Source organism: Capricornis sumatraensis, chromosome 8 (assembly GCF_032405125.1).
Source record: "Capricornis sumatraensis isolate serow.1 chromosome 8, serow.2, whole genome shotgun sequence".
In the NCBI taxonomy this organism is placed as follows: domain Eukaryota; kingdom Metazoa; phylum Chordata; class Mammalia; order Artiodactyla; family Bovidae; genus Capricornis; species Capricornis sumatraensis.
In genome coordinates this window covers 40,540,118-40,567,655 of record NC_091076.1, presented here as the reverse complement: position 1 = coordinate 40,567,655, position 27,538 = coordinate 40,540,118, and the positions used below count along the sequence as shown (strand labels likewise).

General features: G+C 39.3%; 2 protein-coding genes across 9 annotated transcripts; one reads left to right on the top strand and one right to left on the bottom strand.

Annotated features, from left to right (window-relative positions):
• The first annotated feature begins 225 nt into the window (after positions 1-225).
• Positions 226-5,595, top strand: CREBZF (CREB/ATF bZIP transcription factor). Of its 4 annotated transcripts, none has more exons than XM_068976271.1 (3): positions 226-1,802; positions 2,894-2,962; positions 4,725-5,595. In XM_068976271.1, exon 1 carries the CDS (start codon positions 439-441, stop codon positions 1,513-1,515), a length of 1,077 nt encoding a protein of 358 aa, XP_068832372.1. In that variant the 5' UTR covers positions 226-438; the 3' UTR covers positions 1,516-1,802; positions 2,894-2,962; positions 4,725-5,595. The 4 variants fall into 4 exon arrangements, with proteins under 4 accessions (XP_068832372.1, XP_068832371.1, XP_068832370.1 ...); XM_068976270.1 differs by having other exon boundaries at positions 2,894-3,693; XM_068976269.1 differs by adding an exon at positions 2,081-2,164 and having other exon boundaries at positions 2,894-5,595.
• Positions 5,596-9,769: 4,174 nt separating this feature from the next.
• Positions 9,770-18,517, bottom strand: TMEM126A (transmembrane protein 126A). Of its 5 annotated transcripts, none has more exons than XM_068978306.1 (5): positions 18,411-18,517; positions 15,463-15,561; positions 11,738-11,931; positions 10,533-10,647; positions 9,770-9,991 (listed from the first exon to the last, which is right to left on the bottom strand). In XM_068978306.1, the coding sequence occupies exons 2-5, from the start codon at positions 15,552-15,554 to the stop codon at positions 9,799-9,801; spliced, it is 594 nt and encodes a 197-aa protein (XP_068834407.1). In that variant the 5' UTR covers positions 15,555-15,561; positions 18,411-18,517; the 3' UTR covers positions 9,770-9,798. The 5 variants fall into 5 exon arrangements, with proteins under 5 accessions (XP_068834407.1, XP_068834408.1, XP_068834410.1 ...); XM_068978307.1 differs by having other exon boundaries at positions 15,463-15,596; positions 18,411-18,491; XM_068978309.1 differs by having other exon boundaries at positions 18,416-18,485.
• Between the last annotated feature and the right edge of the window lie 9,021 nt (positions 18,518-27,538).

Genomic DNA, 27,538 nt, shown 5'->3' with positions numbered 1-27,538 from the left:
CAGAGGACAGAGAAGCGAGGGCCGAGAGGGTAGACCACCGTTCCAATAAAGCCCTGGTTTGTTGTTATTTTTGCCGCGGTTACTATGACATCACTGCAGATCTGGAAATACGCCTGGTCTACCGAACTCTCGCGATACTAGAGGCCAGTGGAGCGCGAAATGCGGTGGGAGGGGCTGGAGCGAGATCTACTGACTTCCGGCCAGGCCGTTGTCTGGGTGGCGCGGTCGAGTCATCGTTGGGCCTCGCTGCTTCCAGCTCCCTTCCCTACCCCCCGCCCCGGCGCGGGGGGTCGACTAGCCAAGCGGGGGCGGGAGGCGACGCGGACCTTCCCCTTTCTTTCGTTCTGGCCTGCTCCCCAGCTACCCGTTCTGGGTTCCTGGGACCCGCGAGGCCCGATCTGAGGGCCCGGGGCCTACGTGGGCCCGCCGCCGGGCCCCATGAGGCATAGCCTGACTAAACTGCTGGCGGCTTCGTGCAGCGACTCCCCGACGCGTAGTGAGAGCCCGGCGCCCGTCGCGACCTGCTCGCTGCCCCCGGACCTGACCGGGGCGGCGGAGGACGAGGGGACGGCGGCGGCCGTATCTCCCGGCCGCAGACAGCCGCGCGGCGACGAGGGCGAGTCGGAGGGCGGGAGGGGGGGCCGCGGCGGCGTGGCCGCGCGCGCGCCCTCGCCTGAGGAGATGGAGGAGGAGGCGATGGCCAGCGTCCCCGGGGAGGAGACGGAGGACATGGACTTTCTGTCCGGCCTGGAACTGGCGGACCTGCTGGACCCCCGGCAGCCGGACTGGCACCTGGAGCCCGGGCTCAGCTCGCCGGGGCCCCTCTCTTCGTCCGGCGGAGGCTCGGATAGCGGTGGCCTGTGGAGAGGCGACGACGACGACGAGGCCGCGGCTGCCGAGATGCAGCGCTTTTCGGACCTGCTGCAGAGGCTGTTAAACGGCATCGGAGCTTGCAGCAGCGGCAGTGACAGTGGCGGCGGCGAAAAGAGGCGGAGAAAGTCCCCGGGAGGCGGCGGCGGCGGAGGCGGCGGCAGCGGCGGCGGCAACGACAGCAACCAGGCGGCGACAAAGAGTCCCCGGAAGGCGGCGGCGGCGGCTGCCCGCCTCAACCGGCTGAAGAAGAAGGAATACGTGATGGGTCTGGAGAGCCGAGTGCGGGGGCTGGCCGCCGAGAACCAGGAGCTGCGGGCCGAGAACCGGGAGCTGGGCAAGCGCGTGCAGGCACTGCAGGAGGAGAGTCGCTACCTTCGGGCCGTCTTAGCCAACGAGACCGGACTGGCTCGCCTGCTGAGCCGGCTGAGCGGCGTGGGACTGCGGCTGACCACCTCGCTCTTCAGGGACTCGCCCGCCGGGGACCACGACTACGCTCTGCCCGTGGGGAAGCAGCAGCCGGACCCGTTGGAAGACCAGGACGACTCGGCCGGAGGAGTGTGTCTGCATGTGGACAAGGATAAGGTGTCGGTGGAGTTCTGCTCGGCGTGCGCCCGGAAGGCGTCGTCTTCTCTTAAAATGTAGGGTCAAGTAATCCGCTCTTTATCCGCGTTTATCCCCCTTCAACTCCCTTACATCATGTAAAACACCTTAGTGGGACATCGTCACTGGACACATTTCAGAGGAGGAAAAAAAAAGTAATATTGAATCTTTAAGTGTTTAGCTAAAAGCATGAATGTGACACTGTAACCAACTCCTAATGATAACATGTGACTATTAAATCTCTCTGACAGTTTCTTTTTTAGGTGATTTCCTTCCTGCCAGGCTCCGTTGTAGGGGTTACAGAACAGTCGTTCCCGCCTCACCACCTGGTAAGGACCCATCTCTTCACGTAACGCTCATGCTCTGCTGCTTAGTCTACTTTAATGGGCAACATCTCAATTTGTGCGTGTGTGTGATTTTTTTTTTGTTTGTTTGTTTGTTGTTTTCTTTTTCGGAAGTTGGGAGGGGAATCTAATTTGGGCCCTGTCCACCCTGGAAACAGACTTGTGCTGGTCAATAATGTACTCAAGATGCTTCTTCTGGTTGAAATAGCTGTTAATGTGTCCCCTTGTTCAGACTTGCGTGTACCTAGCTCTTCTGTCCCCAGTGTGGACATGGCCTTGGATGACATCGGTTCCAACTGTACACTGAAAGCTGCTAATAGAGATACAGTTTGGAGACAGTGACACAGGTGAAGTTGAATGGAACTTCCGAGTTGTACAAGGTGCAAATTGGAATTCCAATTTTAGAGCAACTTTTCAGAGGTTGACAATAAGTACTTGGGGCATGCACAAATGTGATAGTTACTTTGCTGGAGATGACAGAAATCTCTTAAATATAAGAATGCCTTTCAGTTTTAATAGATCTAGACATACAGTCTATTCAGATTAATAGATTTTTATATTTCACCATTAGAGAAGTTGGAAATTAACATGCATACCAGACTCCTGTGTTAGTTACTTGAAGGAGGAATAAGAATGGTTAATGAAATGTTTCTTTGAGGACCAGCACAGTGATTACCCTATCACTGAGTATGAAGAAATTGTTGAACACCTTTATTTTTGTTGTATTAAATTTTTAGGTTAAATTTATGTATGATTAGATATTGAAGGTTATGAAATGTGAATGAAAACGTGTAAAGTGAGGCTTCACAAAGAATCTTACTCTCCATATTTCAAAGGTATTTGTCCTATTTAAAAATGACTTTTAATGTTGAGTGATTCTGGCTACTTAATGACACGATTGACACTTTTCCAAAGTTGGGACATAGTCTTCCTTTGAAGTACTCTGTCATCCGATTGTATATAGATTTAGCCATGATGTCCTTCAATGTAAGGGACATGAAGAAATTCTTTGTGAAACATCACTGTTTGATAAAGTATATACGTATTTAGCATCCTTGTTTTTCTTTGTGCTAAAGTGGATACAGCTGTTGGGGCAGAAGAGACGGGACCAGCTGCTGGCCACATTTCCTGCTTTATTTTAAAAGGTAGTATAAGAAATGAGGAAAAAGAGGTAATATCAGGGCTTCTGCTTTTATTTTAAAATGTTCATAATTAAAAAGTATTTTCCAGCAGTCCAAAGATGTAAGTTATCTTACACATAAAATGTTTTATTTTGTTGTTATTTGGTTATGAAAATGGAATCTTGTTCTTGCACAACTGTAAATGTTTTGTTGCTAGATAATACACTCTGAGACCTAACTTGGTCTCTGGTTTCCAGTGCATTACAGCATATTTTGTAAAATCATCTACTGCACTTGAGCATGAATACGGATAGTAGCCAAACTCACAACCTGGAGTGATGAACCTGCTTATACCTAAGTGCAGGAGCAAGCCCCTCACAATGCAGCTGCATGGATTTTTAGTGCCTACTGAATAATATATAATATATATAAACCAAAAGTAGTTGGAAAAATTATTTGAAATGACTAATTTGTGCTATCTTTATGGAATATGTTAAATGTAGCTTTTTGAAACAGAAGCCTTGAATTGAAATTTAATTAATACTTGAACATTTTGTATATATATATATATCTTTGTATATAATTTTGTGCAGTACCAATGACAAAAATATGGTGTCATAATAAAATCAGGTTTGTTGATCTTTCAGTTATGGGCTCAAAGAATTTATTCATCTCTAACATGACATTGGAAAACAATGGATGAAAATAGGAAAAATGATTGTTGTTAATGCTGTGGGTCTTAGGTTCTGGAAGCAGTAAGTGCGTTTTTCTAAAAATTATACCATTCCTTTGGAATATTTTCTTCCTAACGTCAATGATTTTCCTGCATTATTTGAAGTTTGGGGGCTGGGGAGAAACAGTCAAAGCTTTCTGAATTGGATGCTTTGAAATTCCAAGTATAGATTTTTAGAATGTCATTTTATAAATGGCAGTTTTTGGAAATACTTGATTAAGAACTTTTGAAAATGGAGATTAGTATCAACTATTTTAAAAGCTGCTTTGTTAGGTTCCTTATGTTTTAACTGTCTTTCTTAGTTTCCATTTCATTCTCTTTTTTTCAAATTTTGGTGACTTACAGTGATTTTGTCATTTTTTGCATCAACGTCATAGTCTTGTTTTTACATGGTATTGCATGTATTTAAGACCTATCTAACAGGGACTTTAAATAAATTTGGTCATATTTATGTGTAAACACATTTTACTGTAAATGTTTGGGTTTCTGAATTTACAACAGATATGTTTATTTCAGTATGTAGTAAACAATATCTTAAAGTGTCCTATTCACTACTTGTTAATTAAAAAAGTTATGATTAATATGAAACTGTTGTCTTACTATTATTAGAAAATTGTGTTCTGAATGATTAGTAGCTGGATAAAGGAGATTTCTGGAATATAATATGGATTGTTTAGAAATTTTCAGGTTTGGCTCTATTTACTGTAATGGATGAAAGAAGTTTAGTATTTGGGGAGTCTTTTTTTCTTTTCCTAATTGTGCCTCTATGGCAAAATGATACAGAAAGAACTAAAGATGTACCTTTTTATAGTTGTCTTCTGATTGTGACAGGAATTCATACATTAATTGAACTAACACATCATATTGACCTACTATTTCTATCATATTGACTTAATGTTTCTGCACTTCTTGACCAAACCTAACTAAAGAGTCCACGGTTGTTAAAATGTAGTCACACCTCTGATATAATCCAACAAAAAGTGTTCAAAATATTTTAAATATTTGTTCATTTAATAATCACTAAATTAATCTCTCTCTCTTCTCTTTAAACAGCTTAGCAGTGTCTGCAAAAACGAATCTTTTCCTACAACCTGTTAACTGACTGGACTGATGGTAACAAAGTAATTGTGGGAGCCATGTCGGTCAAAAATTTGGCATCTGCTGAAAAAAATGAATGCCATTTTCAAGTTCCCAAATTACTTCTATACTGATTTCACTTTCCAGATTTCACTTTCCAGAAATGGAGATATGAAAAGATTGTCTGGAATCCTTGAAAGACTTAATAGGAAAACATGAGACTAAGTTAATTTTGGAACAAAATTATACATTTTTTGTCTTTCATGGGAGGGATACTCAGTTCTTTGCATACCTTTTAAAAATTGTAACCATTGGAGAAGAGATTGATAGTATTTCATCAAGGAATATTAGATTCTTTTCATAATCAAGAGCACATTTTATGGAATTACATTTAGTCCAGTAGAATTACATAAATAGGCCATCAGTGATCACAAGGCTGAATCATGAGTTTGTATTTATTTCCTGGAACATGAGAGCTAATCTGAAGTATAGACAGACCTTGCTGAGTAGAATATAAGAGTTAATGTAAAGTCTTTAAAGAGTAGTCTTTTTAAATAGATGCATTGATTTGTCTGTATATCTTTGAAAAATTTATTATGATTAAATGTGTGGGTAGTTAATTGCAATTCAGGGTAATGCCAAGATGTGTGGATTCTGAGGTTTTGGCTTATTGAGCTTCTTCTGAGGACATATTAAAATTATTTTGAGGTTTCTAATGAATGGTATACTAGTTTCTACTGTTTTGTATTAAAATTTCTCCAGTGTGAAAGGCTTTTTAGCATTCTGGATGATGGGAGTGGTGTTTTTTTTTTTAAACAGAATATGGTGGTTTTACTTATTTGAAACATTTTTCGAATTCATTACAAGTGTGAAAAAACACTGAAAACTCTGATTGTTTTATTTCATTTTTGTTGGATTATGTTAATACATTGTTTCACCTGGTCTAGACCGGGTCATTTTATCTTCTTACTCATTTCAGAGGTGTGCAGATGGTAGAAGTGGGAGGGAGATAGGCTTTTATTTCTTCTCTCTCCAAAATGATTCATCATCATAATTATTCAGTTTGATTATTGTATGGTGATACACAAGATTGATTAAATTCACTCAGTTTCAGGTTTATTCAGAGTCTGAGGCCAGGCAGCAAAGAGCGTTCTCAGTTATACTTAGGTGATTGATGGATGCTCCTACATATTGAACAGTACAGCTGGTTGTGTCGTAACCAAAATCAGGTAGGCATCAACACTATTTGGTAACCATAAGTGCTGCTTTGATAGAGTGGATAATTCACTGATGAGTGACTGTTTTAAAATACTTAATTATCCAGTTCCGCATTTGGGAGGTATACTTTTTCACTAGTCACAGTTTTAAGCTAAGTAATCTGATGACAATTTAAAGTTGAATACGTTGTAAAATATTTTCAGGTGTTTGGTTTTCCTCCCTGGCTATCGACAGAGAAGTTTTTGAGATCTTCCCAAATGGTTACGTTTTTATATTTTACTGTGCTGTTTTTTGTTGAGAAACCAGATGGTTGCCATCTAAGCCAGGAATCAAAAAGGGGATGTCCTCTATTAGATACTTGTAAAGTGTTTGCTTAGCTAGCACAATATTTTGTACATATTTGAACTTGAATACCTCAATAATCTGCCTGTTACTCCCTGTTGTCTTATAATAAGACTGAGCTCAGAGCTCTAACCTAGACAGCAAGTGGTTATTGACATTCAGTTTTAAAGTGCAGAAAAATGAAACTGGAGATACTTTAAGTTTTATTCCAAAAGTAAATTACTTTATCATTAGCAACAAATCCTGTAAGGAAAACTATGTATTTTTTAAAAAAGGTTAATAGTTGCCCTTTTCATTGCTTTGGTTACTGATAATAGTGTTTTTATTCCTGTTTTTTTACCTTTCTCCAGTTTGTACGTTCAAGATTTCTTAGCCATTTTCCCCACTTTTTAAAAAGCAGGTCACAGTGCTTTATTAAAAATTTTCTAATTATATATATATATATATATATATATGTTTTTTTTTGCTGCGCTGCAGCCTTGTGGGATCTTAGATCCTCAACCAGGGATCCAACCTCAGGACCTCAGCAGTGAAAGCATGGCGTCTTAACCACAGGACTGCTTGAGAATTCCCAGTTCTTTTGTAGTTTGTTGACCCAAAATTTGTTGAAAATCTTTTGCTCAATTTTCAGTTAATCTGATTTAAAAATCTAGCCACTTGGTGTTATGAACATCTGTGTAGCTGTTAATATATACAAATTTGAATTTTATTGGTGGCTGAGAATCCTTTAGAATGTGCCATTAAGTTCTGTATCTCTCCTTTATAGTTCCTGGACCCTTTTGGCATCTAATGTACCAGTTTGGGGTTTACAAATTAATACCTTAAGTACAGTATAACATGAGCCTTCTTTTTTAAAGCCAAATAACTACACAGAACAAAGAAAAGTTTAAATAGGTTTTTTTTTTTTATTGTGACAGAACTGTTGAAATAAACTATTTTCCTCTCTGAGGCAGTGTTCTTTAGGTCTTAGCTAAAAAGGACTGTTTCTTTAAATTGTAATGCAGATCATAGAACGTTCTTGCTAATTTGCCCCTGATCAAAAATTTTGGTAAGGAAATTTGTAGCAACAGGCTTAAAATAACAGGTTCTTTGGCCTATGTTGCCTGTTTCTACTAATTGAGAAGATGATTTAAGAAAAATATGGTAGAGGACAGGCATAAGAAAGAAAATCATTTTTGGTTGCAGAAACCATTGTAAATTGTTGTATGTTTACAGATGGTGGTATGCTAGGGAGTAAGTACTGTGGAAATGTTTAAGTAAGGAAACAATTTGTACTGAATTATCAATATAGTTAAATCAGTGGGTTTTGAACTATCTAAGTTGATTACACCGTGCTGTTTTTAAGAAGTCTGATGCAGTAATTTGGGTTTCTTATTTTTGAAGTCAGGAATTTTATTGGGGTTTTCTATTGTGATGAGTAGAACCATGCTTTCAATAAAAGTGAGAATGCATATAAAATTATATAACTTTGGGTCAGAGCTTTATCTAGATATTTTATAAAATAAAGGGTTTGTTTCCTTTTTAGCCTTATATATATATATATATATTTTTTTTTTTTTTCCTCCTAGTTTTAAAAGCATATTCATTACAGAAAACTGGGAATATCCAGAAAGGAATCAAGATGAAAAGAAAAATCAGCCATAATTCTGTAACCCGGAGAATATCCATAGTAAAATATATTCTTTTGCTTCATAATTGGGATCATTTCTTACCAAATGTAGTTTGATAGGGGATTTTTTTTTTAACGTAATCTGTTTTTATTAGGTTTTTGACTTGGTTTTTACTTAGCCCTGCCACATGGCTTGCTGGTCCCTGGATTAATAAACCTGCACCTTCAGCAGTCAAAGCACTGGTGTTTGTGCATGCTAAGTCACTTTAGTCATGTTCAACTCTGTGACCCCATGGATTATAGCCTCCCAGGCTCCTCTGTCCATAAGATTCTCCAGGCAGGAATACTGTAGTGGGTTGCTTTGTCCTCAGGGGATCTTCCTGATCCAGGGATTGAACCCGCAGCTCTTGTGTTGCAGGTGGAGTCTTTACTGCTGAGCCACCAGGGAAGCTCCCCTAACTACTGGACTGCCAGGGAATTCCCTTGTATTTTATAAATTGAATTTTAAATCTTTGGCTGTACTGCTTTCTTTTCTTTACGGGACGCTGAAAGTCTATCCCACTCAAAGCTGCTTTTTTTAGGTGACAAGCTAAATGTTTTTATATAATTTTAAATAGCACAAGACTAACAGATGTATCACCGCATTTGAAAAGGAATAGTTAAGATGCTTGTGAATAATATTCTAGGGTGACACAGTAATTTAGTATGACCAGCTTGTTTCATAAGCAAGTGTTGATATAGATCTTCATTGTCTAATGCCGAGGATACTAGCTAGGTATGGCTAAACAAAATAAAAAATTCAGTTATTCAGGTGCACTAGTCACATTTTGGGTGCTCAGTAGCCACATATGGCTATTGCTAACGTTATCAGTCATATACAGTATAGAGATATTTCCTCATCATAGTTTTGTTGGCTAGTGATCTATCATTGTTTAGTTGCTAAGTCATGTCCGACTCTTGCAATCCCATGGGCTGTAGCCCGCCAGGCTACTCTGTCCATGGAATTTCCCAGACAGTAGTAGAGTGGCTTGTCATTGCCTCCTCCAGGGGATCTTCCTGACCCAGGGATCAAACCCACATCTCCTGCATTGGCAGGTAGATTCTTTACTGCTGAGCCACCAGGGAAGCTCAATGCTAATTTAGATGCTGTCAAGTAAAATGGTTTCAAGAACTGAGATGAAGTTTTAGGAAGGGAAAACAACTGGTCATTTCAAAAATATAATCTATCTTAGGAATTCAGGAATAGACTGATACTTCAAAAAACAAAACTAGAAATAGTAGGAAGAACATGGCTACTCTTTCAGGGCTTGATGTCAGGTGCTTTAACACTGAACTACCAGGGAAGCCTATCATTAGGACAGCTTGAGCTAAGCCTGAATAATCTTCTGGCAAGAATATTGGAATTGATCACTGTGAGGAATGAGTTTTTGTTTTTAGCTGACCAGGGTTTGAAGTGTGGCATCTTAACCAGTAAACTGCTAGAGAAGTCCCAGGAATGTTTTTAAATATGTTCTAAGAATCTATGAATAATACCTACAGAAAACAGTGAATTAAGAAAATGAATACCATTTCTGTAGTGTGTTGATACCTCTCCACCCCCTACCCGCCATTTTCATTCCTATTTGGATATGAGGTTTTTAATGAAAACTGCTGTATGTTTTTTTCCTGTGTTACAAACCAAAGTGCTTAATATAAAGGAGTAGAGCAAGTGAATGTGGGAGAAAGTATTGGGAAGACGAGGAAGTTAGGTTCTTATCTAAGTGGATAGTGTTGAATACTGTAGATCCCAGAAATGTACCTTTTGTACAAGTCTCTGTTTATTCATAATCAGATGTAGGTTATTTTTATAGTTTTATTTTTGTGTACAGATTTGCTTAACAATCACTCAATTTCTAGGCCAGGTTCTGGTAACTGAAGAGCCTTTATAAGTAGTTTATATTGTCTAGACCCGAGGTATGCAGCAAACCCAGTCTGGAGCAAAATGGGAAATAACATCTTTCTAAAGACAGGCTTAGAAATCCTAATCCAGTAATTGAAGATGTTTCCTTTCTCTGGTAGCAGGGCTGAATTATACCTGTAAGAAAACATTGAAACAGTTCACTAGAAGAGACAGTTGTATTAAGTGATAAATTTATGTACAACATATAGTAATTCCAGAAGTCTTAAAACTAGCTTAGGGTAAAGATTAAGGTAATAGCATTCTCTTCAATGTCTGTTAGTCCTAAAAACTAGCCTTTTGTTTTGTCCCTTTTTTTCCGCCATTTCACCTCTGGAAGCTCATAGGTTGTTTGGTACAAGACTTCATCAGAGAATAACTAAGTTATTTTGGCTTATAGCTACACATTTTCTGATAGAATTTTCTTTAGTACACAAACTCTTAAGAACGTTACGCATAGTCACAGTAGTACTGTTTGCAGCTTTATGTTTCGAACCTGAACCTCACACCCAAGAGGTTAGTGAGATAAATTTCCAGAAGTGTTTTCAGATTCTTGAAAAATATTCTTTGATTACTTGGAAAAAACAAGGCTTATTAATGCTTTCAAATCAAACAGGTAACATTCCCTAAAAAGTAGAGTGTACTTAAGTTTTTTACTAATTATGGAAAATAATCCTACCTAGCTGCTAGGCCACCATTCACAGGGATAGCCAAGAAAACAGGGTACAGGCCACCAAAAACAAGACCAACCAATCCGCCTCGTGTTACGGTGCATGTTTCACAATGCAGATCACCTAGGAAACAAATTAGTTCTGCAAATGGATATTCAAGCTAACACTTAAAGAACTCAAGGTCCCCTTATATGTATCACAGATGGGCAATTTTCAAGCAGTAATACAGCAAATGTATTTCTACAAGGCATGTTAAAAGGTATACATATGGATAATTAAAACGAGTAACTGATAAAACCATTTTAGGGAAAATTCCCTAATTTGTTTTCTATTTGAATATAATAGTTTGCACTGCCTCTAGTTTTCTTCATTTGTATTAGCAAACCTGGGCTAGTATTTTTGTCTTTAAGAAACTTTTTTACACCCATGGGAAATCTGTTTTAACAATTTAATTCATCTTAAATTTTTTACATTATATAGTCTGGTTTTATTTTTATAAAATTATTCATTTTCAAATTAGTACATGGTGCTAGAAATTTAACTTATGTTTTCACTCATTCTGTTCATTGTTTCCCTGCATATCAAAATTCTTTGCACAATGTTCTTGGGGATTCAAACAAAATACTCATCCAATTTAAACAAATTTGAAGTAGCACTTAAGAGAATTTAAATGGACTGCCTCCTTCCCTACTACCACCTGTGGTAATTTTTTTTTTGGAAGTCATAAATTTTATCTTTCATGATTTAGCTGTACTTGGAGTACTCAGCAAATACTGTGAACTGTCCAAAGGGAAATCAAGTCTCCATGTATTTGATAACTACTGTACATACACACATTTGGTGCTTTTTGATTTACTACATAAAGTCTTGTTCCCACAAAATGTTTTTTCCCTTTAAGAAACTCCTATAATGTTAAGGCAGTCAACATTTTTTAAAAAAGTTTCCAAGTATTTCTTACTAAGCACTGTGGGAAAGATAAGTTAGGTAGAGGAAAGTAGCATTACTGTGCATGTATCTATTTTACTTGTTTGGTAGAACATGCTAATATGAATTAATTGCTGCGTTACAGAGGCTAGCAAGGTTCAGTCTTACCCATCCGAATCTGACAGATGTACGCACGTCGTGACTACCTTAAATCATATAGCTACTTTAAGGATTGACATAAGGTGCAAACTGTATACCAAAGTGAACTTACTGGCGAAATAGAACTTACCTGTATTCAAAGGTAAACTTACAAAACCTTTGTAAGATACATTTGCTGTCAAAAATGGGATCACTGCCATTGGTAAGCCAGCAGCTATACGAGCCTGTGTCACATGTAAGATGCGTCGAAAAAGGCTATTTGCTATTAGGCCACAGAGAGCAGCATTAAGTCCAACATAAGTTGATCCATTTTCAAGCAGATTCCTGAATGGGTGAGAAAAAACAGTAACTTTTTGCTCTATCATGTACGTAAGCTCTCCAAGAACAATTCCGGCATATGTTACAGAACTTAATCAGGATTTTAGGATTATATTTATATCTTACAGCTCTGTAAAACAAACCTAAAATCATTGTTTTACATAGAGATTTTTATTCTGAAAGGTTCTGAATTTGGCAACACATTACATTAAGGATGCAGTGGAACAATTTGTTTTGTGATTTTGTAAAAGGTATTGGTATGGGAATTCCTCCTGCCCCGGGACCCCTACATAGCAGGGAAGAGCTTCTGAAGAGTCTGACTTAGATGCCTTTCTAGGCTCCTACAAAGCCCAGTACTTACTTCCTGTAGCACAACACATTATAAAGTGGTACTGTCTTATAGATTTACATGTTAGCCTTCCCAACTAGCCTGTAAACAACTTGAAGACTGGCTACAAAGATACAAGTACCTTGGTTTCAACAGCACCTGACACACAGAAGGCATTCAATAAGGTGGAATTGATGTTTCCTATTAATCTTGAAGCATTGGCGTCAGGGTTAGGGGGGTGGAACAATACTGACATTTAAGGAATCCTCTATGCTAGGCAATTCACAAGAACTCATTGAAATAAAAATGATGTTTTGGGATAGTAAATGGTAAAACTGGTTTTTAAGCATGGTATGTATAAGTTTTAAAGTGCACATTCTATCCATTCTTTAGTTTCAGGGGAAAAAACAACCCTAAAACTGCTGAATATTGAAATACTCCAATTCAGACTCTTCTGAGAGTTTTAACTACTGTTTTAACTCTTACACCACCTGCCTTGCCACCTATAACACAGGCATTTCAGTCTCTCAATTTTCTTATTACACTTAATTAGCCAGACTAACCCTCTCACTACTATGGTTAATTAACAATCTTAAGACAGCTTTTCTAGGAATTCCTAATTGAGCTTTCTACATTGTATATTACTTCTTTTACTGGTCACTTTGTAATCATAATGGTACTTGGCATTTCGTCACTGAGCACCTTACTGCATACAACACACTTGGCTATGAAGGTACAAAAATTGTCTACCTTCAGTGTTTTCATAGTTTATTACTGGAGACTGAAAGATGCATAAACTTGAAATTTAACAGAAGTGTACTAAAACAGTGAGGGCAGTTTAGAAACTTAGGGTACATAAGACTATTTGTGATGAGGGCCTGGAGAACTACCGAACAGTAACGACATAAAACATATGAATAGGAAAAAACCTGTATATTTTTGTGGGAGCTAAGGGAGTGGGAAACTTAAGCATTTCCTCTAAAATACTGTTATTTTCATAATAATACTGTGAAATACCTATTATCTTCATTTTTAGTCATGGGAACAAATACTAAGATAAATAACTTGCCTGTATATGTAGTTATTATATACATTATAATATGTTGATATATTAATGTTGCTGCTTCTAAGTTGCCTCAGTCATGTCTGACTCTATGACCCCATAGATGGCAGCCCACCAGGCTTCCCTGTCCCTGGGATTCTCCAGGCAAGAATGTTGGAATGGGTTGCAATTTCCTTCTCCAACGCATGAAAGTGGAAAGTGAGAATGAAGTCGCTCAGTTGTGTCCGGCTCTTAGTGACCCCGTAGACTGCAGTCCACCAGGCTCCTCCGTTCATGGGATTTTCCAGGCAAGAGTACTGGAGTGGGGTGCCACTGCCTTCTCCATATTAATGTTAAATATTGAAAATTACATAAATAAGTCCCTAAATATATCAAGGAGTGTAACTGGAATATGAATAGCAAAGTCTGTTGTCTCCCAACCAGATTTTAATTTCCTGTGGCTTAAAGTCATGTTGTTTAGTTAATAATTCAATAGAAAATTGTTATCTAGCAGCACCATACCTGGTCACTGTTCCCAAAAAGTTTCTAATACAAATTAGAAACGTGAACTCAGGATTTTTTTGGAAAGATAAAAAATAACTGGATTACATGAACAAATGAAATATAAGATCAGAAATAACAAGTGGCAATGAAATTTGTTACATGAAATTATTTTGTAGATTAGAAAGTGAAGTGTTTGATATTCAAGCCTAATACACTTAAGAACTTTTCAAATAACAAACCCATGCCTGGGAAATCCCATGGACAGAGGACCCTGGGGGACTACAGTCTATGGAATTGGAAAGAATTAGACATGACTTTATCGACTAAACAACAACTGATAATATAAGAAAGAAGGATTCAAACAGAACTAGGATACATAAAATAGAAACAGGAAAAATAGGGAACAAAGGAAAGATATGGAGGTGCTGCCATCTGCCCTTCTTAGGTGCCAGGGCCTGAACACAGTTTACTTCTAAACTAAATCTTGCTTTGCAGTTCTAGCTCACTTCCCCATTGCTTATTCTAATTTGGTGAAAGTCCCAATAGCACATCCCACTTCCTCCTCTTCAAGGCTGTCACATCTACCCTTCTTTGTGTTAGTCTTTGTGGCATTCCCTTCCTTACTGGCCTGGAAACATGGGTGCATATCTTTTATTTGCTTAAAAAGGTTTTTCTGTTTACCTCTGGAATACTGTATGTGTATATGGTGGTGGGGTAGGAGAGTTGGCTATACAGCTTAAAAAATCTTACTAAGTTCTTATTACTGGCCTTGGGTTTAGGTTCTCCCTTGTTTAGCTGGTGTCAGCAAGATTGGAATTTGTACAAGATAGTAAGATTGTACTTCCAAAATGTATTTCAAATCCATCCTGTTTTTCACTTCAAACTGCCACCACCATTCCCTGGGATTACTATGCTAGTTTTTCTACTGGTGGCCTTACTTCCTTTTCTCTCCTACCTGAAAGAAAACAACTGGAATGTTCTTTGGAAATGTTAGCTGGGTCATTCCCTGCTCAAAACTCTGTGTCTCCAACCTTATGCCCACTTCCCTTATACTTTAGTAACACTGGTTCCTCAAATACGACAGACTCTGCTGTCCTGTCGCCTGTGCACATGCACATGCCACTCCTCTGATTTTCAGTGTGAATGGAAGGTCAGGGTGGCTGCCTCCGAAGGAGACCTAAGAACTTTCTGTAGGGACCGCAAATCATTCACTGTTGTCTTCAAAGGTCAGCCTGTTTCCTATATAAATTAATAATATCTCAGTGATCTTTTAGCCATGATCCCATTTCTCTGAAATTTCTTGTCTAGCTATGTGTGTTACACGGCACTCTCAGACTGGTAAATACAATGAATTGAGTGTGGTAATGAACTGAGAAGACAGTTTTAAAATCTAAAATTTTGTTATTTAAATTAGTCCATAAATAAATACATTAGTCCCTACTCTAAGACAAATGGAAAAACCGAGAACTATTAGATGTCCAAAGAAACGAATTTTAGCCTTCAAGTAAAATGGCTAATCTCTCTGGGCCTTGTCTTTCGCATCAATGCAAGAAAAATCTCAGTTTCTTTCTGATAGTGTATGTTATTTATAGTCAAACTAAATTGAATCAATGATGAAAATCCACCTGATACAATTTTTTTTAAGTATAAGAGGGGATCTTACCTTTCTGCTTCTGGGAGTTGGTTAATTTTTCTGGCCATGATATCAATTAAGTTCTCCTTGATGATAGTACCATCTGGTTCATGATTTTCCATCTTGAGCCTTAAATTAAAATGTCATTTTTCAATAATGTGTATCTATAGAAAAACAGCAAAAGGGCTTATAAAAGCCTTCTGAAGACCATAAATATTTAGTTTAAAAAAAATTAGCTATAGCTTAATTTCATAATCATCAATTTGACTATGAAACTGATTAGCATAAACACCTCTGCCCCCAAACTGCCACAATTCTATATGAAACAGAAACCAGAACGTGGATGACAACACATGAAACTTTCAGAAAACACAGAACATTTTTGTGACCCTTAAAAATATTGTAAATCTGCAAAAAGCACTAACCATAAAATACATAGTTAATTTTTAACTAGTATTAACCAGTTAAAATGAACTCATTCATAGATACCATAAAGATAAGTCAGTGGTAGAGAAAATGTTTGTAATGTAACTGACAAAGGAGTCATTGTTGGTACTCAGAATATGTAAAGTACTAGAAATTAGTAAGAGAAAGGCAACCAACTCAATAGAAAAATTGACAAAAGGTGTTAACAGGCACTTCTCTTTGCAACCCTATGGCCTGTAGCCTGCCAGGCTGTTCTGTCCAAGGGATTCTCCAGGCAAGAATAGTGGAGTGGGTTGCTATTTCCTCCTCCCAGGGATCTTCCCTACCCAGGGGCTGACCCTGTGTCTCCCATGGTTCCTGCCTCCTAGGCATATTGTTTAATACTGCTGAGCCACCAGGGAACCTGAATTTGAAATTGTAACAGAGGAAAGCCAAACAGCCAATAAATATGAAAATATGCTTAACCACTATAATCAGGGAAATAGAAATTAAATTTCAATTACTGGTAAGAATGTGGGGTAAGGGAAACTCATGCTGCCGGAAGCATAAATTGTATCCAATTTGGGTACAACCAGGCTTACCTGGGGCTTCCCTTGTTGCTTAGGTGGTGAAGAATCCGCCTGTAATGCAGGAGACCTAAGTTGGGTGGCTGGGTTGGGAAGATCCCCTGGAGAAGGGAAAGGCTACCTACTCCAGTATTCTGGCCTGGAGAATTCCATGGACAGAGGAGACTGGTAGGCTATAGTCCGTGGGGTTGCAAAGAGTCGGACACGACTGAGCGACTTTCATTACAACCACTTTGGAAAAGAATTTGTTATTTAGTAGGTAGAAGACACTTGCAATTTCACCTCTACCTTAAAGCAGAGGTCAGCAAACTTCTCTAAAGGGCCAGATAGTATATTTTAGGCTTTGTGGGTCACATAATGGTCTTTGTTGCATACTTAGAAAAACAAAACAATTTTAAAAATTAAAAAATATAAAACTCATTCTGGCTGGCTGCAAAGAAACAAATGATAACCTTCCTCTGATCCACAGGCAGGTAGTCTGTTGACTTAGGCACTAGTTGAAGTGAGTAAGAGAGTAAGGGAATGGGTGAATGATGAATTTTATCCTGAAGATTTAGTTCATTAGATTTAGCCCATTATATTTCAGGGCAGCAGAGTTAAGAAAAGCAAAAGTGCAGAAAGAATGTAATACATTATTAAGTAATTTTCTTGGTTCACTATTCATTTGCTAGAATATTAATTTATAACACTAACAAATTTTACTGGGTAGCCATTAGATGCCTTGGGAAATGTTGAGTGCACTGAATTTCATAGCCTTCGTTAGGGCTTCGCTGATGGGTCAGTGGTAAAGAACCCACCTGCTAAGGCAGGAGATGTGGGTTTGATCCCTAGGTGGAGAAGATCCCCTGGAGGAGGAAGTGGCAACCCACTCCAATATTCTTCCCTGGGAATCCCATGAACAGAGGAGCCTGGCAGGCTACACAATGTAGCAACTAAACAACAAAGTTCAGTGCAGGCTTGGAAATTTATGTCTAGGTTTCCTGGACTCAAACTTTTTGAGGGCCTTGGTTACAATAACATGATAGGATCTCTGATCTACAGGAACGCTGAATAGTTTTGTGTTGGCGGGGTGGTGGAGAGAGAAAAACAATCAAGTTCAGTATATACAAGTTGTACAGTGTATATGTCTGAAATGTTTCTCCAAAAAGTCCTGCCAATGGCACCCCACTCCAGTACTCTTGCCTGGAAAAATCCCATGGATGAAGGAGCCTGGTAGGCTGCAGTCCATGGGGGTCGCTAAGTCGGACATGACTGAGCGACTTCACTTTCACCTTTGGCTTTCATGCACTGGAGAGGGAAATGGCAATCCACTCCAGTGTTCTTGCCTGGAGAATCCCAGGGACGGGGAAGCCTGGTGGGCTGCCGTCTATGGGGTCGTACAGAGTCGGACACGACTGAAATGACTTAGCAATAGCAATATCAATGCTATCACTAGTTTCCTGTTCTATGCTCTGCATACTGCTGAGGTTTCCGCTGTGAGCTAGCCATTTCTAAAGTGTGGCTATTAAAAGTCACCCTTAATTTGGTCCGCAGTAGGTCACTGTATGTATCCTGGTTATTAATAATATATCCACACCTAAGATAATCAATGTCACGTTTAAATATTACAAACATTTCGAAAGCCTTTTGCATTAGTTATCTAAGATAGCTCACGAGACAGACAATGAGGAAAGTGGGGCCGATGAAAATTAAATTAGGCCAAGGTCACCCGGTAAATTGGCAGTAAACCTGGGATTAAGTTCAAGCATGGGTTTCCAACCTCTTCCCCTCCCCCCCCCCCCCCCCCCCGCCAGATGCTTAATTTAAATATAAGATTTTTTCTTCTAGGGTGGAAAGGATAGGGATGGTCGGACCGATGGAACCGACTCCCCTCCTCTCCTTGTGACTCAGTCCTGGGATCTCATTACCACGCTGCGGCAGAACAGCGCGTCATCCGCTGGGCATCTCTCAGTCCCCGCCGGCGCCCCACTTCCCGAGCGCTGGTACCTTACGCGCTCCTCCGTGCAGCCGCGGCCTCCGCGGCTCTTCCCTGGCCCCGCGAGGGCTCACGCCACGCTCCGCTCGAGTCGCCCGGACGCGGCCATTTTGGGCGCCACGTGACCGGTCGGAGGCGGGCGCCGGGTCGGAGCCGGCGGCTGATTGGGTTTCCGGGGCCGAGGCTGCGCTCGGCCTTCTCGCAAGTGGGCGGCGCGGAGCCTCAGAGGCCAGAGGTTTGGGTAACGCGGAGGGTACCGGTTACAACCTGTCTCCGCTTCTCAGGATACGGTCTGCGGAAATTGTGAGATTTCAATGTGAAAACTGAGTGACCTGAAACCCGTCCCATTCGTTGAAACTCTTATTTGGTACGTTACTTAAAATTTCCTGGCCAATAGTTTACACGTCGTGTACTGACTCGAGGGATATATATATGAAATTGCACAGCCCTCGGCATACGAGATAGGTCGTCGGTTAAAACGAAGTCTAAAATTACTTGAGATTTCTTTGCTCCATCGATTTTCCGTTCTCCCGTGGATCTTGAGCTCCTGGTGCGGTTTGGTTGATCATGCCACCATAATCTGAGCGCCTGAAGAGCAGCAGGAGCTTGTTTTCCCTGTATTGTTTATGAAAGGAGGATTAGGTGAATGAGGCTAAAGAAAAACTAGAGAGCGAGAGTCTTGTGGCTCCATCAGTCAGGACAATTGAGGACGAAAGTCTTGAACCAAACTTCTGAAGACCTCTGGTTCCTGTCTCCTCGCATCCTCTTTCCTCACTTCCCAAACAGGAGGGGGGCTCTTTCCTCTATTAGAAAGCAGGAGGAGAAACAGTCTCATTGGTTATTTTGAAAAGCTGTGAGGATCCTGTTAGAGTTCTTGTAGAAGTTGTTGGGAAAATAATTGAGCTTTATCTAAGGAGAAAGTGGTATTCAAGATAAAGGCGGGGGTGGGGGGGTGGGGGGGGGGGGTGGGGGAGGGACTTCATAGGAAACCTGAGCAGAAGACCTCTCCCCACTCCCTTCGCTGAGAGGGCTTTCAGTTCAGACGCTCAGTCGTGTCCGACTCTTTCCGACCCCATGAATTGCAGCACGCCAGGCCTCCCTGTCCATCACCAACTCCCAGAGTTAACCCAAACTCATGTCTATCGAGTCGGTGATGCCATCCAGCCATCTCATCCTCTGTCGTCCCCTTCTCCTGTCCCCAATCCCTCCCAGCATCAGTGTCTTTTCCAGTGAGTCAGCTCTTCCCACGAGGTGGCCAAAGTATTAGAATTTCAGCTTCAGCATCAGTCCTTCCAATGTACACACAGGACTGATCTTTAGAATGGCCTGGTGGGATCTCTTTGCACTCCAAGGGACTCTCAAGAGTTTTCTCCAACACCACAGTTCAAAAGCATACATTCTTTGGCGCTCAGCTTTCTTCATAGTCCAACTCTGACATCCATACATGACCACAGGAAAAACCATAGCCTTGACTAGATGACCCCTGTTGGCAAAGTAATGTCTCTGCTTTTGAATATGCTATCTAGGTGGGTCATAACTTTCCTTCCAAGGAGTAAGCGTCTTTTAATTTCATGGTTGCAGTCACCATCTGCAGTGATTTTGGAGCCCAGAAAAATAAAGTCTGACACTGTTTCCACTGTTTCCCCATCTATTTCCCATGAAGTGATGGGACCGGATGCCATGATCTTCATTTTCTGAATGTTGAGCTTTAAGCCAACTTTTTCACTCTCCTCTTTCATCAAGAGGCTTTTCAGTTCCTCTTCACTTTCTGCCATAAGGGTGGTGTCATCTGCATATCTGAGGTTGATATTTCTCCCGGCAATCTTGATTCCAGCTTGTGCTTCTTCCAGCCCAGCGTTTCTCATGATGTACTCTGCATAGAAGTTAAGTAATCAGGGTGACAATATACAGCCTTGATGTACTCCTTTTCCTATTTGGAACCAGACTGTTGTTCCATGTCCAGTTCTAACTGTTGCTTCCTGATCTGCATATAGGTTTCTCAAGAGGCAGGTCAGGTGGTCTGGTATTGTCATCTCTTTCAGAATTTTCCACAGTTTCTTGTGATCCACACAGTCAAAGGCTTTGACATAGTCAATAAAGCAGAAATAGATGTTTTTCTGGAACTCTCTTCCTTTTTCGATGATCTAGTGGATGTTGGCAATTTGATCTCTGGTTCCTCTGCCTTTTCTAAAACCAGCTTGAACATCTTGAGAGGGCTTTATCTACTGTCAAACTGTCGCTTGTCAGTGAACCAGAAAATAAAAACAGGCCCTCATATATGGAGGTGAAAAGTGGGTGTGCATCCCAGCTGGAAAGTTTCCGAGGTAAATGAGAAAGTTTGGGAAAACCAGATTGTGTGTGTGTGTATGTGTGCATGCATGTGAGCGCGTTTTCCCTCTAACACTCTATACTCTTATTCCAGTGTCATTTTCAATTCTTTGAAGCTAATTTGAAATTAATAAGTGTGTGTGCTGTACAATATCTGAAGCAAGCCATTCTAGAGTAATAAAAGCAATTTTGTACATTGAGATTTTATTAAGAAACTGTTCTTTCAAGACAGGATGAAATGTCAAATTTATTAGATTTATTGTCTTAAATTGTTCATAGGTTTTCTTTTATTTTTCTCTAAAATTTGTAGTGAGGCCACATTGCTTTCTTATTGGTCATTGTAAAGTGGTTTGTAATTTTTTAAATCTTCTCAACTAGTTTCATATTTAATTGATTTGTTTGGTTTGCTTTTTTCTGTTTTCAGTTTGATTGTATTCTGCTCAGTTCTATATTTTTTCCTTTCTTATTCCTACCTGAGATTTTAATTGGTCCTCTTTTTGTGATTTCTTGAGGAGGAAGCTGAGATCATTGGTGTGAAATCTTTTTGTACTCCATATGTGAGTTTAATGCTATGAATTTCGCTCCAAGTACTGCCTTAATTCCCTGGTGGCTCAGTGGTAAAGAATCTGCCTGCTAATGTAGGAGACACGGGTTTGATCCTAAAATTGGGAAGATCCCTTGGAGAAGGAAATGGGAACTCACTCCGGTATTATTGCCTGGGAAATCCCGTAGACAGAGGAGCCTGGCAGGTTACAGTGCAGGGGCCCCAAAAGAGTTGGAGACAGCTTAGTGACTAAACAACAACAACAGATTTTGAAACACTGTTCACTCTTTTAGTTTAGTTCCAAACACTTTCTGTATTCTCTCTGCTATTTTCTTTGACCTGTGAATTTCTCAGAAGTGTGTTACTTTCCTAATAGTTCAATTTTTTGAGTACCTTTCTGTTATTGATTTCTAATTCTATTCCATTGTGGTCAGAGAATATACTTTGTATGACTTGATCCTTTTAAATTTATTGGTATTTATAGCCCAGATTCTGGTCCATCTGTGTAAATGTTTCATATGTGATTAAAAATAATGTATATGCTGCTGCTGTGCCAAATTTTCAAAAACATCAATACCATAAGTTGATTGATAATGAAGAATTCTTTATTCTTTCTGAATTTCAACCAACTTGTTCTATCAATTATTGAGAAAGGTTATTGAAATCTCTATTATAGGAATTGTTGTGTTTCTCCTTTCATTTCTATCAGCTCTTGCTTCATGTTTTTTTGAAGCTTCATTATTATATGAATAAAGCTTTATCTCTGTGTCATTTGAAATAACCTTAATAATTGGTAATATGCTTTGCTTTGCACTTTATTTAATATTAACATAGCCACTCCAATAACTTTTCTTTCTTGTTTTTTTGTTCATACCATGTGGCATGCAAGTTCTTAGTTCCACGACCACGAATTGAACCCTGTGCCCCCTGTGCTGGAAGCATGGAATCTAACCACTGGACTCCCAGGTAGGTCCTTCCAATAACTTTCTTTTGATTAGTGTCTAGTCAAGGCTATGGTTTCTCCAGTGGTCATGTCTGGATGTGAGAGTTGGACTGTGAAGAAAGCTGAGTGCTGAAGAATGGATGCTTTTGAACTGTGGTGCTGGAGAAGACTCTTGAGAGTCCCTTGGACTGCAAGGAGATCCAACCAGTCCATCCTAAAGGAGACAAGTCCTGGGTGTTCATTGGAAGGACTGATGCTAAGGCTGAAACTCCAATACTTTGGCCACCTCATGTGAAGAGTTGACTCATTGGAAAAGACCCTAATGCTGGGAGGGATTGGGGGCAGAAGAAGAAGGGGACCACAGAGGATGAGATGGCTGGATGGCATCGCCGACTCCATGGACATGAGTTTGGGTAAACACCAGGAGTTGGTGATGGATGGGGAGGCCTGGCGTGCTGCAATTCATGGGGTCGCAAAGAGTCGGATGCGACTGAGCAACTGAACTGAACTGAACATGACATAGTTTTTCCCATTGTTTCACTTTTAATCTATTCGTGTTTTTATGCTTAATGTAGGCTTCTTATAAATAGTATATAATTGGATATTGTTTTTTAAAAATCGAAATGGACAGTTTCTTTTAATGAAGAAGGTGTCTAGCCATTTATATTTAAAGTGATTTTTATATTCTAGGGTCATAAATCTATCGTTTTGCTGTTAATATTTGTTTTCTATTCATTTCATTTGTTCTACATTCCCCTTCACTTTCTTCTGCCTTTATTTTTTGAACTGAATATTTTAAAATTCTATTTTATTTCTCCATTGGCCTATTAGGTATAATTCTTTAACAAAATGGTAACAGTTGATTTAACATATACTGTCTACCTCTCTTTTAGTTTACACATGGTACCAGGAAAGTACCACAAGCTTTGTGGCTTAAAATAACAAACTTATTCACTCACTATTTTGGAGGCTAGAAATCTGAAATCAGTGTATTAGCCAGGTTAGCTCCTTCTGGAAGTGCTGAAGGACAGTCTGTTCTATGCTCCCTTCCTTCTGGTGGTTTCTAGCAATGCTTAGGGTCTCTTCACCTGTAGAAGTATTGCCGCAATCTCTGCTTTTATTTTCATATGGTGGTTCTCTTTGTGTCTTTGTGACTTACTGTGGCCTTTCCCTCTGTGTATGTCTGTGTACCCAAATTTCTCTTATTGTATAAGTGGACACCGTTGGTTAAGCATTCACCCTAATCCAGTATACCTCATTTTAACTTAAATCTTCAAAGATGCTAATTCCAAATAAGGATACATTCACAGGTACTGGGGACTAGAACTTGAAAATATATTTGGGTAGGGGGTCACAATTCAACTCACAACAACATCTTTAACTTGTCACAGTCCATCTTATCTGCCTCCTGAGAAATCTGTATGCACGTCAAAAAGCAACAGTTAGAACCGACATGGAACAACAGGCTGGTTCCAAACTGGGAAAGGAGTACGTCAAGGCTGTATATTGTCACCCTGCTTATTTAACTTCTATGCAGAGTACGTCATGAGAAACGCTGGGCTGGAAGAAGCACAAGCTGGAATCAAGATTGCCAGGAGAAATATGAATAACCTCATATATGCAGATAACACCACCTTTATGGCAGAAAGTGAAGAGGAACTTGCTGAAGAGCTTTTTGATGAAAGTGAAAAAGTTGACTTAAAACTCAACATTCAACAAATGAAGAACATGGCATCCGGTTCCATCACTTCATAGCAAATAGATGGGGAAACAATGGAAACTGTGAGAGACTTTATTTTTGGAGGCTCCAAAATCACTACAGATGGTGGCTGCAGCCATGAAATTAAAAGACGCTTGCTCCTTGGAAGAAAAGCTATGACCAACCTAGACAGCATATTAAAATATTAAAAAGCAAAGACATTACTTTGCTGACAAAGGTCCATCTAGTCAAAGCTATGGTTTTTCTAGTAGTCATGCATGGATTTGAGAGTTGGACTATAAAGAAAGCTGAGCGCCAAAGAATTGATGCTTTTGAACTGCGGTGCTGAGGAAGACTCTTGAGAGTCCCTTGGACAGGAAGGAGATCCAACCAGTCCATCCTAAAGGAGATCAGTCCTGAATATTCATTGGAAGGACTGATGCTGAAGCTGAAACACCAATACTTTGGCTACCTGATGTGGAGAACTGACTTATTGGAAAAGACCCTGATGCTGGGTAAGAATGAAGGCAGGAGGAGAAGGGTATGAGAGAGAATGAGATGGTTGGATGGCATCACTAACTCGATGGACAAGAGTTTGAATAAACTCTGGGAGTTGGTGATGGACAGGGAGGCCTGGCGTGCTGTAGTCCATGGGGTTGCTAGGAGTTGGACACGACTGAGCGACTGGACTGAACAGATCTTCAAGTGATATTTTACCACTATACAAGTGAGAATGTTACCATGGTATACTTTCATTTCTTCTCAGTCTTCGTGTTATTGTGGTCATACATTTGCTTCCATACATGTTATACACTACACACCACATAACCATTTTTTGATATCAGTAGTGATTTGTCTGTGAAATAACTTTAAAACTAAGAAAATTTATATTTATCCACATATTTTCAATCTCTAGTGTTTTTCTTTTTCTTTTTTTTAATAGATTCATTTACATCTGGTATCATTCTATCCAAAGTATTATCTTAGAAAGCAAATCTTTTGGTGGTGAAATCTTTTGCATTTTGCAAGTCTAAATAGTATCTGGCTCTAGTTTTAAAAATTGTGGTAAAAAACCATATCACTAAATTTACTATGTTTTTCACCTTAAAGTGTATAGTAGTGTTAAGTATGTTCACATTGTTAAGCAATATATCTCTAGAACTTTTTCATTTTGCAACCCTGAAACTCTGTACCCACTAGATGCTAATTACTCCTCTTCACTCCCCTCAGCCCTTGGTAACCACCTTTCTGCTTTCTGTTTCTATGAGTTAGACTACTTTATATACTTTATGGGAGCAGAATCATACATTATTTGTCATTTTGTGACTGATGTATTTTATTTAGGACAGTGTCCCTGAGTTTTATCCCTTTTATAGCATGTGACAGGATTTCTGTTGTTTTTTAAGAGTGAATAATATTACAATTTGGGCTTCCCTGGTGGCTCAGACAGTAAAGAATCTGCCTGCAATGTGAAAGGCCTAGGTTCGATCCCTGGGTTGGGAAGATCCCCTGGAGAAGGAAATGACAACCCACTCCAGTATTCTTTCCTGGGAAATCCCACGGACAGAGGAGCCTGGCAGGCTACAGTCCATGAGATCACGAAGAGTCAACACAACTGAGCTACTAACACTTTTAACTTCACTTTCAGTATTATAGTCTATGAATATATGTGTGTGTGTATACATATATCAAAATATCTTTTTTAAATTATTTATTTTGACTGTGTTGGGTCTTCGTTGCTGCATGTAGTTTGTTTGTTGTGGTGTGTGGGCTTCCCTAGTTGCTACTCATGGGCTTAGTTATGTGGGATCATGGCATCACCGACTCAATGCATGTGAATTTGAGCAAACTCTGGGAAACAGTGACGGACAGAGAAGCCTGGCTTGCTGCAGTCCATGAGGTTGCAAAGAGTTGGACATGACTTAGTGACTGAATGACAGCAATATGTCCCTGTACAGAGATCACCCTGGACCCCCTACACTGGGAGCTCAGAGTACTGGGCCACCAGGGAAGCCACTGCACCAGTCTCTTTATCCATTCTTCTCTTGGTGGGTGTTTGCACTGCTTCACTTGGTTGTTGTGAATAGTGTTGTCATGGATATTGGTGTCTAAATATATCTTCAACATCTTGCTCTGAAATCTCTTGAGCTATATACCTGGAAGTGATGTTGGTAAGAAAGTAAATCTTAAAAGTTCCCATTCCTAGAAAAAAAATTATACATGTACATGGTGATGGAGATTACCTAGACTTATTGAGGTAATCATTTTGAAATATATACATGTATTAAATCATTATGTTGTGTACCTGAAACTAATATGATGTTGTATGTCAACTGTGTCTTTTTTAAAAAGCTTTTTAGCCGAAATATAGTTTACAATGTTTCAGATGTACAGTGAAGTAATTCAGTTATACATATATATTAAATACATACATGCTCTTTTTCAGATACTTTTCTACTGTGGTTTATTACAAGGTATTGACTGTGACTCCTTGTGCTCTGCCATAGCTCTTCATTGTCTGTCTGTCTTATATATAGTAGTGTGTATCTGTTAATCCCGAATTCCTAATTAATTCCTCCCCTTCTTCCCTCCTCGGTAACCATAAGTTTTTATGTCTGTGAGTCTATTTCAGTTTTATAAATAAGTTCTTTGGATCATTTTTTTGGATTCCACGTAGAAGTGATATCATATGATATTTGTCTGTTTCTGACTTTACTTAGTATGATAATAATGATACTATCAATTTTGTTGTAATGAAAAAAGAAACAAAAATGTAAATACATGATTAAAACTTTGTCTTTTACCTTAAAATATAAATACATAGGAGTTTCTGTGTACAAAGAGGGAAAAAAATAAAGACTGTTTTTGTCAGCTGTGGTGAATGTGACTTGTATGTAACTCGCCATACAAAGGGTGGAGCGTCAGAGGAGCGGTAAGTCTTGCAGTTGGATATATTCAGCAAGGACATGCAGGAAGGTCCATGGTGCTTTGCCTCTACCAACAGTGACGTGAATTGGTTCAAGTACAGTAAAAGGGGTTTGGTTTATACTAAACAAAGTGAATGTATTTGGATTGAAATTTGAGTGACTTTAGTTATACCTATTGATGAAACAGACTTAAGTTTAATTTAGTGTAATATATACTGACAGAATATATTTGAGTAATGTACACATATATATTGAATAATCTTGAAAAAAGAGTACTGTGTTTAATTTCCATATTTTTGTGGTTTTCCTATTTTTCTTCTACCATTCATTTCTAGTTTCATTTCATTGTAGCCAGAGGAGATACTCTGTATAATTTCAGTCTTAATTGTGTAAAAGCTTGTTTTGTAGTTTAACATGTTATCTGTCCTGAGAATGTTTTAATATTTTGATTCTCATCTCATTTTCCTTTGTATAAATTATAAAGGTATTTTCTTTGTGATTACCATTGCAATGACATGAAACATCTTAAAATTATAACAATTTATTTTAAACGGATACTTCAGTTTCCTGTAAAATCTCTCCTCCTCTATATCTCTGCCTTTCTCATTACAGGCACACCTTGGAGATTGTGATTTTTGTTCTAGACCACCTTAATAAAGCAAATATCACAGTAAAGCAAATCATACAAATTGTTTGGT

Excerpts from the sequence above, each read along its gene's own strand:
- CREBZF (XM_068976271.1), top strand. The coding sequence starts at position 439 with ATGAGGCATAGCCTGACTAAACTGCTGGCGGCTTCGTGCAGCGACTCC.
- TMEM126A (XM_068978305.1), bottom strand. The coding sequence starts at position 18,357 with ATGACGCGCTGTTCTGCCGCAGCGTG. Across the intron at positions 15,562-18,331 it reads CGCTGTTCTGCCGCAGCGTG|GCTCAAGATGGAAAATCATG; the intron begins GTAATGAGATCC and ends TTTTAATTTAAG. Across the intron at positions 11,932-15,462 it reads CAACTCCCAGAAGCAGAAAG|GAATCTGCTTGAAAATGGAT; the intron begins GTAAGATCCCCT and ends TCACCCATTCAG.